Source organism: Telmatherina bonti (genome assembly GCF_933228915.1).
Source record: "Telmatherina bonti genome assembly, chromosome: 13".
Lineage (NCBI taxonomy): Eukaryota > Metazoa > Chordata > Actinopteri > Atheriniformes > Telmatherinidae > Telmatherina > Telmatherina bonti.
The window spans coordinates 31,040,636-31,055,574 of NC_136611.1; the positions used below are offsets into that span (position 1 = coordinate 31,040,636).

Genomic DNA, 14,939 nt, shown 5'->3' on the forward strand with positions numbered 1-14,939 from the left:
CTTGATGCAGCACTTTATGAGCCCAGGCTGACCTCCCCATCTGCTCAGTGGGTGGCAGATGGGGTCATCTCGTCTCCTGTTTTACCCACTTCCCACTAAGCACGGCCCTTTCTTATTCAGAGTCAAAACAGTTTGTTTCTTTTTGGCTGCTTGAAATAAATAAATAAACAGAAACCTCTGCGCTTTGATCCAAATTAGATAATTACATGCTGCTGTGTTCATCAAATTTCTGTAAATGGCACATGGATCTTTCAGTTTTCAGGCTCTCATGGAACCAGGGATCAGACAGCCTCTCTACCTCTGTCCGGCTCAATACACATTCATTTCAGGCTTTTGCTAAAAAATTTCCAATTGATAAAACGTGAGTAAAAGCAATACCAGAATGGTATTGATGACTCGAGTTATGCTGTTATAGGCGAAGATTCACCGAGAATTTCCCCCACATTTATCTCTCTATTCTTCATTTTCCTTATGAGACATTTGTTGTCGTTATCTTGTGCCTGTCCTTTTTGTTCTCAGTATTCCTGGCATGAAATGATGGTGCCTGTTTCTCCTTATTCCTGTCTTTCCAGCCCCAAGTGGTCGAGGCAGATGGCTACTCTTCCTCAGCCTGGTTCTGCTGGAGGTTTTCCTTCACGTTAGCAGAGTTTTTTCCTTTCCATCATCAGCCGCCACATTGTGCACAATGTGGGGCCGAATCGAAGAGATGATTTGATGCAATCCATTGGTTTTCTTCGTTAGGGAATTACTTTTTATGGATTGACCCATTTGAACTCAGGTATTATGAATCGGATTAATGTGAATCATATAAAGTATTTGTTTTTACCAGGATTGTAATTCAGTTGAAAATAACTGAACTGAATTGAACCACATGTAAAACTGCCCTGTGAGAACTTTATTGGTATTATAAGAATAAAAATTCAAAGCCCATTAATTCATTTATCTTCAATACGAGGAAACACAAAGTTAGCTGTGTTAATGTAACAAATCTTTAAAAGCAGGTTCGAGCCTGGTGACCAACTTGTCAAAGTTGATTTAACCTGATGGTTACATCTGCAGTTAAATCCCATATCTGTAGCCACTGCTGCCTCTTATCTCTCTCTCTCTCTGCTCTAGTGTCGTGTTTTCACAGTCAGACACAAAACGTCACAAATATAAAACAAGATTAATATTTGAAGTGCAGTCTCTTGTTTAGTGCCGTACAAGAAGATAAGTACAGATTTGGGAACACTGTCTACCCCATTTAGCATCCTTTCTGTCCAGTTCTAAGACCTCATGCTTGTTTGTGGACCTCATACACAATCTGTTGTTTTAAAAAGGTGAATAAACCACTGACCTTCTAAGGTTTAAGGTTTTCTAAGGTTTAATACAGTGAACAGTTACTATGACAACACCATTTCAGTTTTGCTATTTTTTATTACTGTTTTTTTTAAAGCCTTTCTGATCATGATGTTCTGGTCTTCCTGGCCATGTGGTTCCCCCGGTTCCCTCACGGGGATCTCAGAACCCTTTCAGCTTCCCACCATCATCGCAGTTCTATGGTGAATCTGTCTATTTTCTTGAGGATTCCTTTTCACTCTTCCTGCACGCATCCTGTTACACTCCATACAACTGGCAGCAGCTGGAACCGGTGGAAAGACATCCGATGTTACGTGGTTTCTGTTGAGCGGATAACTTAAAGTCACTCTGTGATGGAAATAATATTTACTGCTTCATCACTCACCAGAATGGTTAAAAACCGTTTCAGTGGTTCTGTCACTTAGCTCATCTCCCTCTGTTGTTACTGTCTTGACATCTTTCTGTTTACTTTCTCTAAGCTGTTTGTCCTTTGTCTAGTCTGGTCCTGGCAGCATGCTGGCAGAGTCGCTCTCTCTGTTTGAGGCAAGCTGTGGGGCTTAACTTTTGGTTTTGGTTCAGGTTTTGTGTCCTTTTTTTCCATGGAGTAATACCACAGTTTTCGCTATTTTAAGGCAGTTTGAATGTTATTTCATATGGCTTCCTGAGTCTGTCTCTGGTCTTTTTTTTTTTTTTTTTTTTTTTTTTTTGTAAATATAATTATTTAATGAGAACAAATATCATACATTTTTAAAAGATAGAAATATGTTTTCCACAGGTTTTTCTTATTCTCTACCTCCCAATTTGGAAAAATGTACCGTAACAGGAACAAAGTGATGCTATCTTTCTACCACCCACACACCCTCAAGCTCAACAAAAAAGATAAACTGAGAGATAACAATAAAATAAAATAAATGTAAGTTGCCAGACAAGAGTCAAGGCAAAGCAATTTTATTTGTACAGCACACTTCTGCAAGAGAGTGATTCACAGAGCTTTACAGAGACTTTCAGACAGAAAATAAGAAACTGCCTTTATAATTAAAACAAGAAAAAAAGCAAATGGAAAGAACAGATTAAACTTGTTAAAATTATAATAAATTCCAGCTTAAAATAAACATATGCAGATTTAGACTTAAGATATGGTAAAAAGCCTTCAAATAAAAACAGTTGAAATGCAGCTGAGAACAGGAGGGTCTATAAGCTTTCTTGGTGTTTGTTCCAGACATGTGGAGCGTAGAAGCTGAATGCAGCTTCTCCATGTCTCCTTCTGACTCTGGGAACTAATAAAAGACTGGATCCAGATGACCTGAAGTGTCCGGTAGGTTAATACTGGGTAAAGAGAGAGAACATAATGCAGCTGGAATGCAGAGCTTCAAAAGGAAAATAAAAACATAACAAAACAAATAAATGATCTGACAACAGGAGGTATGTAGGATAGGAGGGATGCTCCGGCTTCCCACTACATCAAAACTGTCATTTAGGGACTGTAAGTCATTCAACCAGGATGTGGAGATGGAGCGTATGGGCTCTTCTACTGAAACAGCATCTATCTGCAGGCTGTGAGCGAGACGGAAACAAGAAAATCTGGCTGTGTTTTTGTCAAGCTGGGTGGGACGGGGGGTACACCAAAAATAGCTGACAATGGGCAGTGATCCAAGCTGATGTTGAGAGCTTTCAGTAATGTTTAGAAAAATTAGGACCAGAATTTGGGCAGGAGATGACCGTATGGGTGTGGTCTGCTGGCAACTGGTCGCAGGTGTCACTTGCACCAGAAGCCCAGCAATAACTTTAGCTTTCATTAAACAAATCTTATGTAGAACCTTAAAAGAAATTAGGTTCAGACAGACACACAAGGAGTAGAATTGACTTTGAGTCTTCCCATTTCCCTCTACTCCTGTGAGGAAACACAGACCTGATGAAGACATAAGGCTGAATAGAACTGAGACACGACTTGGGAACTGAAAACACCTCAGTCAGGAGGGAACCCACTGGGAGCTGTGGGCACCAGTCAAAATGTAATGGAGAGTGGTTATGAACTGGAAAAATATGAAGCATTCAATTCAATTTGATTCACTATAATTCCTTCATTCATTCATTCATTCATTATCGTAACCCATTAATCCAATGAAGGGTCGCAGCGAAGCTGGAGCCTATCCCAACCATAATTGGGCAAAAGACCACTATAATTCAATTCAATTCAATTCAGTTCAGTTCAATTCTGTTCAGTTCAGTTCAGTTCAGTTCAGTTCAATTCAATTCAGTTCAGTTCAATTCTGTTCAGTTCAGTTCAATTCAATTCAATTTAGCTTTAATTGTGTAGCACCACTTCACAACAATGTCATCCCAGGACACTTTACATCAATTTGAGCCAATTCATAATAAATAGTATATCTAAGAGAAACCAACCGATTGCATCGAATCTTGACTTTGATCCAGTTCCCCATCCTGAGCATGCACGAGGCGACAGTGGAAAGGAAAGTAAAACCTCATCTGCCTCGACTGCTCTGGCTGAGGTGGAGAGGACAGGACAGAGAGACCAACATGCACTGCAACTTATATCCAGTCAGACCTGCAGAAAGAGGAGAAACATGTTAATGATGGAAGAAGAAAAGGAAGTTCTCAGCGTATCATGATGTAGTCAACACCTTCGGCAGCGTGATAAGGGATTGGTAGACCAGACCCCCTCTAACTATAAGATTCATCAGAATGGACTGAAACATATGAGTCTGGGGTTGATTGTACTTCACTTGAAGGTCTCTAAAAGTGTTAAATGAGCTCTCAGAATATAAGTCTGAGAAGCAGGCCAGACCTCTCTTTCCACATGGTAAATGTTGCGTCTAAATGTGAGGGAGGAAGTCTCCGGTCCTTTTGACAGTAGTTTAGTCTGCAGCGCTTCTGGTCCCATGTCAAAATGTTCTTTGGACAGTTCACTGAACCCCAAATGGCTCCCAATCATCAGATATTGCATGGTTCACTCTCGTTGGTACGGGTGTGTGCATGGAAGGCTGATTGGAAATAGCTTCAGCCTAATGTATCATATCTGATGCAAGATATGAGGCCTCTGCACCGCTCACATAATAAAAATGTATCGCACACTCCTGATGTATACATTTTGACACATCTTCTGCCTCCCAGTGGATTAATTAATGCTCTGCAGTTAAAAACAGCCCGTAAGTAGCCATATTTAAATAAATGCATCAAATAGCTGTCAAAAAATTAATAAAAAAAAGAAAGTTTCTTTTTATAAATGTTAATTTTTTTTCTTTCCCATTTCGGGCTTCATAGCAGTTTTATAGATGCTGCTGTTCTCCAACTGCTGCCATCCTTCTTTGAGGTATTAGCTTGGGGAAGATTGGGACTAGCTCTCAGTTAATACACACATGTATAAAATACAGTAAAATGGAAGAGTAGCACTTAATATTTGGACAATAAGTGTCTCTGAACTGTGTAATACAGGCAAACATGACCGTGTAATTGCTATGTGAGTGTCTCGTGTTATGAAGAGCATCATGCTGGTAGTATTGCCGAGCTGCGAACAAGTCAGGTTCACTAATTTGAACCTTTAGGACAGAACATCAGCAAATAGCATCAATAGAGTATAAATTCTAACTCAAGTATGTTGATGAAAATTGGTGTTACTGTGTGAATTTTTAAGTCACTTTCTAGCAAGGCGCGGCGCGTAGGCAAATCCATTCAACTGGGCTTCACTTCTGCAGAAATAATTTCCCTTCCAAATGAATGCTTGCTGTTTATTGACTGAAGAGAGAGCTGACAGTGAAGCATAACATCTTCCGTCCACGCTCATTCTCATCACCAGTCATTCTCCACAACGCAGCTGGTGGACACGTCTTTTATTCTTCTCGTTTAGTTTATATGCTCCAAAAAAAGGGGAGGAAAAAAAACAAGCGTGAAATCGCATCATTAAATTCTAATTCACCATTGTGTTTGTGGGAAACGAGAGCTATCAGTGCAGCAGAGAGGGAGGAAGATCTGAAGTTCTTTATCAGAGAATACGTCTTCGATCCCTCTCCTAGTGGCGAGGCTTAGAGGACCCTTCTCTCCATGGACACCCTCTGTGTGCCAGACTTCACTGGGTTTAGCACAAGTAGCACAATTTATTGGATTATGGACTCTACCGTCTATGCTCATATTGCTGAAGGCCATGTGTGTGTGTGTGTGTGTGTGTGTGTATGTAAGGGGCAGCTTGTGAACCAAAGGAAGGATAAATGGCAAAGTCGTATTAAATTTACCTCCCAGTTTTTCATGCAGACATTATTTGTAGAGCCTTTTCATGTCTGTAGGTTTGAAGTTTGATGCTTTAATGCTTCTCTTGTTTCATATGGATTTAGCTTTCGCTTTCTAACATCTGCCGTCTGAAGGTGTTGCATGTGCACGGACAGGATAAGGTTCTGGCTCTCGCTCTTGGTTCGACCGACTCCCTGCTGATGACATAACGCAGTATACTTGTGCACAAGCAGACAAATTTCCAAAGGATGGGGTTTCTGGCAAACCCTCCTTTTGTGCCCTTACTCACCTTTCGAAAAGTCAATGCCAGTTCACGAGGAATGCCGACATGCCGCATGACAGGCTGTTTTAGGTTGACAACAACCTTTTCAGTGATGTACAGTTAAAATCATGAAAGCAGCTGTTCTAGTTTCAGTAGCTGAGTTTCCTTTAGTGAGCTACTTATTGCAAAAACAACTCATAATAATGTTTATTGTACAGCATGTCAGACTGAAAGCATGCAGTTAAGAAGCAGCTGAAAATAAATTTTCAGTTGATTTTCAGTATCAAATGTGAGAGTGAATGTCTGGTCTTACAAAGAAAACACACACACACACACACTAAAAACCTTTTCTGTAGCATCACCCTGCTGGCTGAGTGTGTACATAGTGGGTGGTACAGCTATAAATAGATGGCTTGTAATGAAAATACATGAATGTATAAGAAAAATCAGCCATTTCTTTCTGAGTTCAAATTTCCTTTAGCGGCTCATGAATATGGTGCGTGGCCCCAGAGCACGTTTGCTGTTTTCCACTCCTGTCGCTCCTTGAGGGGGTGAGTGGCTGCGTTACTTTCTGTCAGAATCACCATCCCTGTCTCAGTGACTTTCTGCATTTAAAAGACAAATAAATGTGTCTAACAGGCTCCCTGACATTGACACACGGTGAGTCACGCTGCAGTGCTATTTCAGTATGGCTTCTGGCAAGCCCTGCCTTTCGCCAACCCCCCCCCCCCCCCCCCCCCCCCCCCCCCCCCCTCCGCCCTCCCTGCTTTGTTCATTTGTTTGACACCCCTGCTAAGCTGTTTACGTGTATTTTGGACATCTGTCAAGGTGGTGTTTTCGCTACCCTGCGGTGTGATTAGGCTAACGTTGCCAGATCTGAGGAGATACAGTATGTGGACTAGTCAAGTCCTGACAGCAAAGACAGCCAAAGTCTGGCTGCTTCTCCTCGACCGGGGTTAGTAGGACAGTCAGGAAAGCATCTTGTGGCAACAAAACGAGTGTAGAAATGTAACAAGTCCTAGATATTCAGGCCATTGGCCATGCTTGTTTGCAGTCTCCTCCTCCAACTCTCTCCGATAAAGTTAATGCTATTTGTTAGTGTCCCACTAATGTCGCTTTGATCCCACCTTGTCTTCACACAGTCTGTTCAGCTTAGCACTCCAGTGCCAGCAACACCACCAACACCGGGGGGAGGAAGTGGGGCAATTAACCACCTGCCGGTAAAGCAGCTATGCCTTGTAGGCTCACACAAACAGAGATTTGAAGGATCACATGAGAGCACCTTGCTGCACAGATTTTTGGGTGTGGCGGTAATCAGTCATGCCACATGGAGCTCAGGTAGACGGCCTGCAAACCAACAGCTTGTAATAAAAGGTGAGGAGAGAGGTGCTGGTTTGGAATTTGCTTTCTGATCATGTTTCATACTGAGTGCTACTAATTTGTTCATCTCCTTAATGAACATTATTGGCAGGATCACATTAACCCAGCACTCACACTCCCTAATGGCTAACGTCACGCTCCGCGCTCACATAATACCGTCCTCTTTCTTCAAGTCAGCACTGAATTATTCCACCAGCTGCCTAATTCAGAATGTATTTCAGATCATTACGGTGAGATCTTGTGCTTTACAACAGATGTCACCAGTGACAATAACCACTCGTTTGCCCCTGTTCCCATTAAAATCAGACTAGAAAATCAGAAATTGATCATTTATAAAGCGTTTAAATAAATTCTGAGTAATTAAAGCTTCATTTGGAGCCAGAACAAAAGTAGCATCTGTCACAAAGCGGTTTGCAGCTCTGTTAACTCTGTGGCATCTTGTTGACATGGTTGCCAGACGACGTCTGTGAGAAACAACAGGAGGGTTGATGGTTGCATCAGGAGGGCGTGTCACAAAGGTTTTCTTCTCAGACTGTTCTGTTACCTTTAAAACAAAATAAAATGTAAAGATACCAGGCTGCTGTGCTGCTGCTTCGGCTCCTAATGATGAAATTATCAAAGTGTAATGTTTCGTCAGACCAATAAATAAATCAATCCAATCAACGACACGAGTCAGTAGCAGAATAAGCTGCATGACTTTGGCAGAGAACTTTTGGCAAATCTTTCATGGGCACCCACATACTCAACTCTGCTGTTCCTTCCACACATGCATTTCCTAACAAATGTGTCATTATTAACAGAAAGAAACAGGTTTCCGTGTGGTGTAAATAAAGAAAAGAGAAGCATTCAGCAGCAGACAGGAAGTTGAGATATTCATCGTTGTGGAGTTACTCATCATGTTAGAACAAAACAAGCCGCGCAGCAACATAGTTGTCAAACAAGACAGCAGGTAATAATCAGTCTTTGTCATCAGCAACTGTACAAAGAGCTTTGATTAGAAAACAAAGCCTAAAGGCAAAATTCAAAGTTTTATGAGCTACTTTTATTTAAAAAAAAAAATCAAAATGATAAAGTCAGTATAAAAAAATTCTTGTGAAAAATGTTTAAAATGATTTTTTTAGCTTACAAATACTGAGCTGTCAAACCTAAAACCTGAGGCTTGAAGTGTTCCCAGCCCTAAAAGTGGGAGTGGCCTGCAGATGCACTTTGGACGGAGAGGGTGTGCCTTTAACACCTGCTGAGTTTCACCTGAGAACAGAATAATCCAGTTTCTCCGCTGCTGACACTCACCTGAAAGGAAACTTTTACTCGGGATTATTTCTTCATTTTGAGGTAAATCAGAATTTTTCTTCCTTTCTGCTTCTGAGTTGAGAAAAAGCTCATCATTCAGTGTTTACTTCCAGCCACCGTTTGGTTATCTTTCATTCAATCTTAACCTTGTTTGTGCAGTAAAAACCCATAAAGCTACAGCTGTTATGGTTTAACTCCAAGGTTCATATTTAAAGGCAAGCACTTAAAGAAAAAGCAGATTGAAAAGAAATTCTTGAATGTTGTTATTTCTCTTCATGCTTCTCAGGGTTACAATGGAGGCTGGATCCACAAGCTTGCAGCTGAGGTTGGCTTTAGCGTTTCTGCTTCTCATTACTCAGCCAAGGACAAGTAAGTTTGTTGAAGATTTGTCTCTTATATTTCTTTTTTTTTTTTTGGCTCGTGTGCCACCATATTTTTTTTATGAACCTTTAAAATGCAGACGATGATGGGTACATGGCAATTTATCTCTCAGGGAACAGGTGTTTTCTGCGGTTTTGATCTGTGAGTCGCACAATACTCCACTCTGATCTGACTGGAGAATCGCATTGCTGACAGTCGGTGAACCTTGTACAGTGTGGGTGTCTGACAAGCACCTTGCATAACATTCATACCTGTTTTGCTGCTGCAAAAGATTAAACAGCTGTGTGCATTTTCAATGTGAAAACCCAGAGAGACTTTAATGTCCCCAGGAGAGAAATGAGTCTTGGGCCCCCTTCCAAGCCGTCTATTTTCATATGCAAACAACATAAAAGGAGAAGTAAATGAAATCAACAGTGAGCGTAACATGTGCAATATTTTTCAAGTCCTGCAATAAAAAATTTTTTAAAAAAAAAACAAACCTGTGAACCACTAAATCTTCACGTCTCCCTGTCCCATCAGAGAAACGCTTGACTGCTGGCTTGGTGTGAGGAAATTTGATAGATTCTTTAGGTTAAAATGAAACCTGCCAGTATCACACTGGAATTATGCGTCATCCAGGCCGGTGAGAGAGCTGCATGGGATGTGAACATTTGCAACTCTTTGTATTAAGCTCAGTGACTGAGCTTGCTGGCATGCCTCTGCACTGAAAACCCATCTTCCTTACAACTGGGTTTTACCCAGGGGGGCTTTCACAGTGTAAACACTTGAATGACTAATTTCAGATTTGACTTTTTTTTTTTTTTTTTCCCCTGCATCCTTTCATCACATCTCCCATTTACATGCTTTCATGAATTTCTTTGACGCACTTTGTTGTGGTGGCTTTCAGAGTTTTCTGGTTGGAGTCAGGATGAGCTGTGACAGGAGAACGCCGCGTTTCTGCTTCCTTTAGATATTTAGTTGAGTTTTTAAGACAGAAAAACACTAAGAAGACTTTTGTTCTTTTCTCTTTTTGGAGAGTTGAACATTATAAAGATAAATAACTTTGATCCCTTGAAATATGTTGCCACTCCATAATAATCTGCACTGAATTCTTCTAATACACGACAAGCTATCATCAATAATTAAAATCCATGGCCATAAATAGTGAGTCGGCTGTGTGTGTGTGTGTGTGTGTGTGTGTGTGTGTGTGTGTGGGCTCGGAGATGGCTTATGACTGCCACTTGTCAAGAACGTTTTTCATGTTTGCTCGTCTACTCACTTTTCATCATCATTCACCAATATATTTCTCACAGTTAACGAGGCTCCAGAATTAAATTAAGACGTAACTCATTTGAGAAAAACACATAATTTCTACGTTTTTATTTTTTATATTCCAGCTCTAAAACCTCATATTTCCAGTTTGACTTAAGAGGCCAATTAGTCTCACATCAGCTCTCCTTCTGCACCCTGAGCCTGCTCACGAGGACATCCTGGAGCTCGCATGTCATCAGCTGGGAAGCACATTTTAGAGTGAAATTAGTTTTCCTCTGTCTTTTCCTGTTTGTCTCCCAACCAGCGTGGATACACTTCTTCATCTCTTCATCTTGTATCTCATGAATCATTTTAATTTGACCAGAATTCTGTATTTATTTTGGGGATTTTCTTCCATGTGACAGAGGCAATGCAGATAACATCATCTGGGCCACAGACCATTCAGAGGGGAGAGGGAGAGACAGTCACCCTGGGATGCACGTTCACACCGGGCACCGAGGACGCAGGAGAGCTGGACATTGAGTGGTCCAACGTCAGACCAGACATGACACAGAAAGATGAACTGGTGAGCTGAATATGTTCTAAGGGCATGCATTAAGCTTTTTCTTTCACTTCCTGTTTTGGTGGAAAAACCTGAACTGTCATCACTCAATGCAAATGTTGGATATCAGATCCTGTCGTATACAGGAGGCCAGGTGCACCACAACGATCCCAGCCTCGCCAAAACGATCAGCTTTTCAGCAGACCCAAAGCAGGGAGACGCGTCCATCTCCTTCGCTGATGTGAAGCTCTCCGACACGGGGACATACCAGTGTAAAGTCAAAAAGCTGCCAGGTGTCGACATGAGAAAAGTCACTCTGGTGGTAATGGGTGAGGAGGAATTCCTGGTTTTTTTCGTACCGGTTTTACCTGTTTATTTGCTCAGTCCTGCTGTCCTTCTTCACAATGCTCTTCTCATTCACGTGGAATGTGGCGGCTCTTCCTGTTTGTCTTCTTCTCTGCGTGCCTATACGTTCACCTTCCAGCTCCTGAATGAATACATGAATAAAATATTCATGCCTCAGCAGTTTATGCATCCATTCATTTTCTTTCATTAGTTCCCCCGTCGGCGCCAAAGTGTTGGGTTGAAGGCAGCGAGGAGAAAGGTGGAACGGTCTCTCTTCGTTGTCAAGTCTCTCGAGGAACCAATCCTGTAAGTTATGTGTGGACAAGAGAGAGTGGGGGTGCAATGCCAGCTGCTGCCACCCAAGGTGAGAAAGTCAGCCTCACCAGATCTGCGTAATGTTTCACCTGTTGGTTCTGAAACAGCATCCCTCTTGTTTCTATCAGATTCTCAGAGCGGCGAGCTCTTGATAAGGAACCATACAGACAGCAACACGGGAATTTATGTGTGTGAGGCAAAAAACCCTGTTGGCCAAACTCAGTGCAAATATTCACTACGAGCATACAACCGTAAGTCAAGTCGGTTTTATTTACAAAGAGTCAATAACCACCAAAGTCACCTCTAGGTGTCGTGGAGACAGTGATGTAGTCGTCATCCGTTTTACTCTGAACACTAAGATCACTGCATGGCGCTGCGTTTGCTGAAATATTCATGCAAAAAATGCCAACCCCCCCATTCATGTCGCTTGTTCAAGATGGAATTTCTGATTTGACAGACATGTAGCAGCACTGGTTTGATGTCTGTGCCATGTCCTGTGTTGCAGCTACCGATAAAGTGGGCGTCATAGTCGGTGCAGTGATCGGCGCCCTGCTGCTGCTTCTCCTCCTCCTGCTTCTCATCTGGCTTCTGGTCTGCTGCTGCCACAAGAAACGCTACCAGAAGGAGGTTGCAAATGAAATTAGGTATTGCATCAGAGCTGGAGACCATTTCAAGTCTCAGTGGAGGGAAGAGAAATCTCAGATCACAGCTTCATGTAACTGGAACCTGTTTTACTTGGTTTCCTCAGGGAGGACGTTCGGGCCCCAGAGAGCAGGCCGAGCAGCAGGAACTCCAGTACGCGTTCAGCGTTGCAATACCGCACCCATCATGGGATGCAGTACAACGCTGTGGCCAGTCCTCTGCAGAGTATCAGCGAAACCGGCCAGATCTACAGGGCTGGCAGTGATGGGCCGGTCACTGAGGGGAAAACCACTTCCCTCAACTATGACCCTCAGTATGGATATGCTGTGTAGCTGCAGGCGTGAAGCGACACTTTCTGATGCAAAATATTTAAAGCTATTTGTGAAGAAGTCTCTGAGCAAAGTGTGTAGACGACTTGAGGAGAATGGCGGCCGAGCTGGTGTGGCTCAGACAGGTTGACTGTCACGACGCACCGTGACGCATTGCTGCCAATGTAAACAAAAAGAACTGGTTCTCCAGTCACCATTACATACTACTGTTTGCTTTAACTGTATGTAAAATGTAAATAGAACACAAGTATTTTTTTTATGAAGGTGTGTGTCTCTTTTCTTTTTTTCATATGATCAATCATGCTTTTTAAAGTGTATAAAATAAATCCTAAGACTCGCTGACTGAAGTGCATTTTGTTATCTCTGGACAGAATAAGATTCAGAATTGTTTGAGTCACATCTCTTTGAAAGGAAAATCCATTTATTTACCTTTTGTTTTCAACCTTTTTCGAGCCAAGGCACACTTTTTTTTTTTCACAGAAAAATCACAAGGCAAACTACAAAACAAAATGTTTTTTATTTTTTTATTTAAAGTCTATATTGTTAGTAAAAAGTCCATCTCATCAAAGCCTCTTGAACAGAAATTAGAGAAACACAAGAGGAAGGAATTTTATCTTTCACCGGGGCCTGTTTGGATGAACACAGAGCTGCATTTTTTAGACCAGTGAGGTGAATTTGGGAAATTTCTCAGGGCACACCTGGTAACCTCTCACGGCACAGCGGTTGAAAAACACTGCTTTACCCTGCAGAAATCAAGAATATTGTCAGAACTTTGACAGTGAGGTGTTACGACAGGAAAGCAGTCATTAGCTTCCAAGCAATCTAATCAGAAATGTGAATAAAAGTTGAATTTAAACATTCTGATCTTGTCAAGGAAGCCATCTTATAGTTGCTCTTCTGTGTACATTAAGAAACTATTAGTCTGATTATTGGTAGTAATTTTTCTCCATGATCATCTTCTCTACTTTTTCCCCCTGGAAATATTTTCGTTGGCAGAAGAAAGAGTTGTAAAATAAACTTTGTGTTGTTTTTACAGCTAGTTATCAACCTAACTACACAGCTGAGGCACTAACCTGTAGCTGACACCTTTAGCAGGCAGAGTCAGCACTGTGCCTGCAGCCTCTCTTCTCTTTAAACCCAATCATGCCCTGATTTCACTTTCAAAAGGTGCACGTTGAATTAATAAAAAGCAGCTACGAGTGATTCTGGTTGATGGGCTTCGAGCAAAAGAAAAAAACTCTTTCTCTGCTTCCTTCACAGATACAGATCATGCTGTGATAAACACACACACACTCACACATCAGCTGTGTGTGTGTGTCATCAGGACATAAAATGACCCGTGAAGGATGCGGACGTTTTTGTTTGTATAAATGTGACTCAACTGCACATCCTCAGAGCCTTTTTTTTTCCTGTTTTTGACAGACGTGCAGAAAGCAGGTAAAGACATAACAGATCTCAGATGTGACACTTGCAACATCATTCAAATTTAATAACAAGTTTCTGTGTGTAGGATAACCTCTAACACGGCTGGCATTTATCAAAATGAGGGGAAAAAAAAACCCTGCTCCCTCTGAGTCTTCTTCCCATTCAGGTTAAAGGAATCGCAGTTTTAAAAGAGTTTTCAGGGAGTCGTGCAGAAAAGTGTCTTCAAAATTTGACTCTAGATTGTCTTGTATCTTCTTTTTTTTAAACTAAAACATGGTGATGTTTTTAAGGAAGCGTTTTACTTTGGATCTTGGTTGACAAAGTTAACTATAAATGTGGAACACTCTTCCCTGAGACGTTCAATACAGGCGTCTGACAGGATGTAAAATCAGTGATTCAGAAAACATAAAACCTGCATTTAATTAGAAGCTTCACAAAAAGAACAGAATACTGAAATTAAATGATAGTGAAGAATGTATGCTCACTTAGAAGTTACTGCTACGACTACATAATCTCATCTTTTGATAGGACTGTTGAGATGATAAAAGTTCTGAAAGTTACGTGTTTTTCTAATCGTGCTCATATCATTATTTTAAGTTGGCGTGATCATTTAGTTTTTCCTGCTCTGCTTTGAACAGGTGAACTGAATCATGCTAAAAGTGTGAACATAAAGTCAGCGCCTTCCTGTGCTTGAACTACAATAATAAAAGAGTTGCATAAGCTGAAGGTGATCTTTGAGTGGTTTGCTTTTCTTGTCAGATAAATGGGCCGGCTGCTGGTCAGGGGTTTGTAAATATGTGGTGCTGCAGCAGGAAAAACCATTTGCAAGTGGTGTGTGGTAGATTGTGGGCTATCTCAGCTGTCATGCTGCACTGACAGACATACAGTAAAGACCATATCAAACACATAAGCTGGCCAACCTGCAAATGCAAATGCTGCTCCACCACTACCTGCGGTCAGATGTGATGCAAATCATGTGCTTCTGTATAAATCCCTGAGAGGAAACGCTTATTTCCAGAGAGTTAACTTTAATGTCTGCATTGTAGACAGAGCTCCTGGAGGTGATTAATTTTTAACAAAAACCGCATTGACTCAGGCAGAGCATTTTGATTATTAGGAAACTAAAAGAAAATAAGCAGAGACCTTCAGAGGAATTCAAGTGAATGCGAAGCCTCATCTGATCCAAACGAGCTTCATT

At 41.4% G+C, this 14,939-nt stretch overlaps 1 protein-coding gene across 1 annotated transcript; it reads left to right on the plus strand.

The window, feature by feature from the left end:
- Positions 1-10,553: 10,553 nt before the first annotated feature.
- Positions 10,554-12,319, plus strand: vsig8b (V-set and immunoglobulin domain containing 8b; the record flags this gene model as incomplete). Its single annotated transcript, XM_079251725.1, has 6 exons — positions 10,554-10,709; positions 10,816-11,014; positions 11,242-11,394; positions 11,474-11,596; positions 11,851-11,989; positions 12,094-12,319. The coding sequence occupies 6 exons, from the start codon at positions 10,554-10,556 to the stop codon at positions 12,317-12,319; spliced, it is 996 nt and encodes a 331-aa protein (XP_079107851.1).
- Between the last annotated feature and the right edge of the window lie 2,620 nt (positions 12,320-14,939).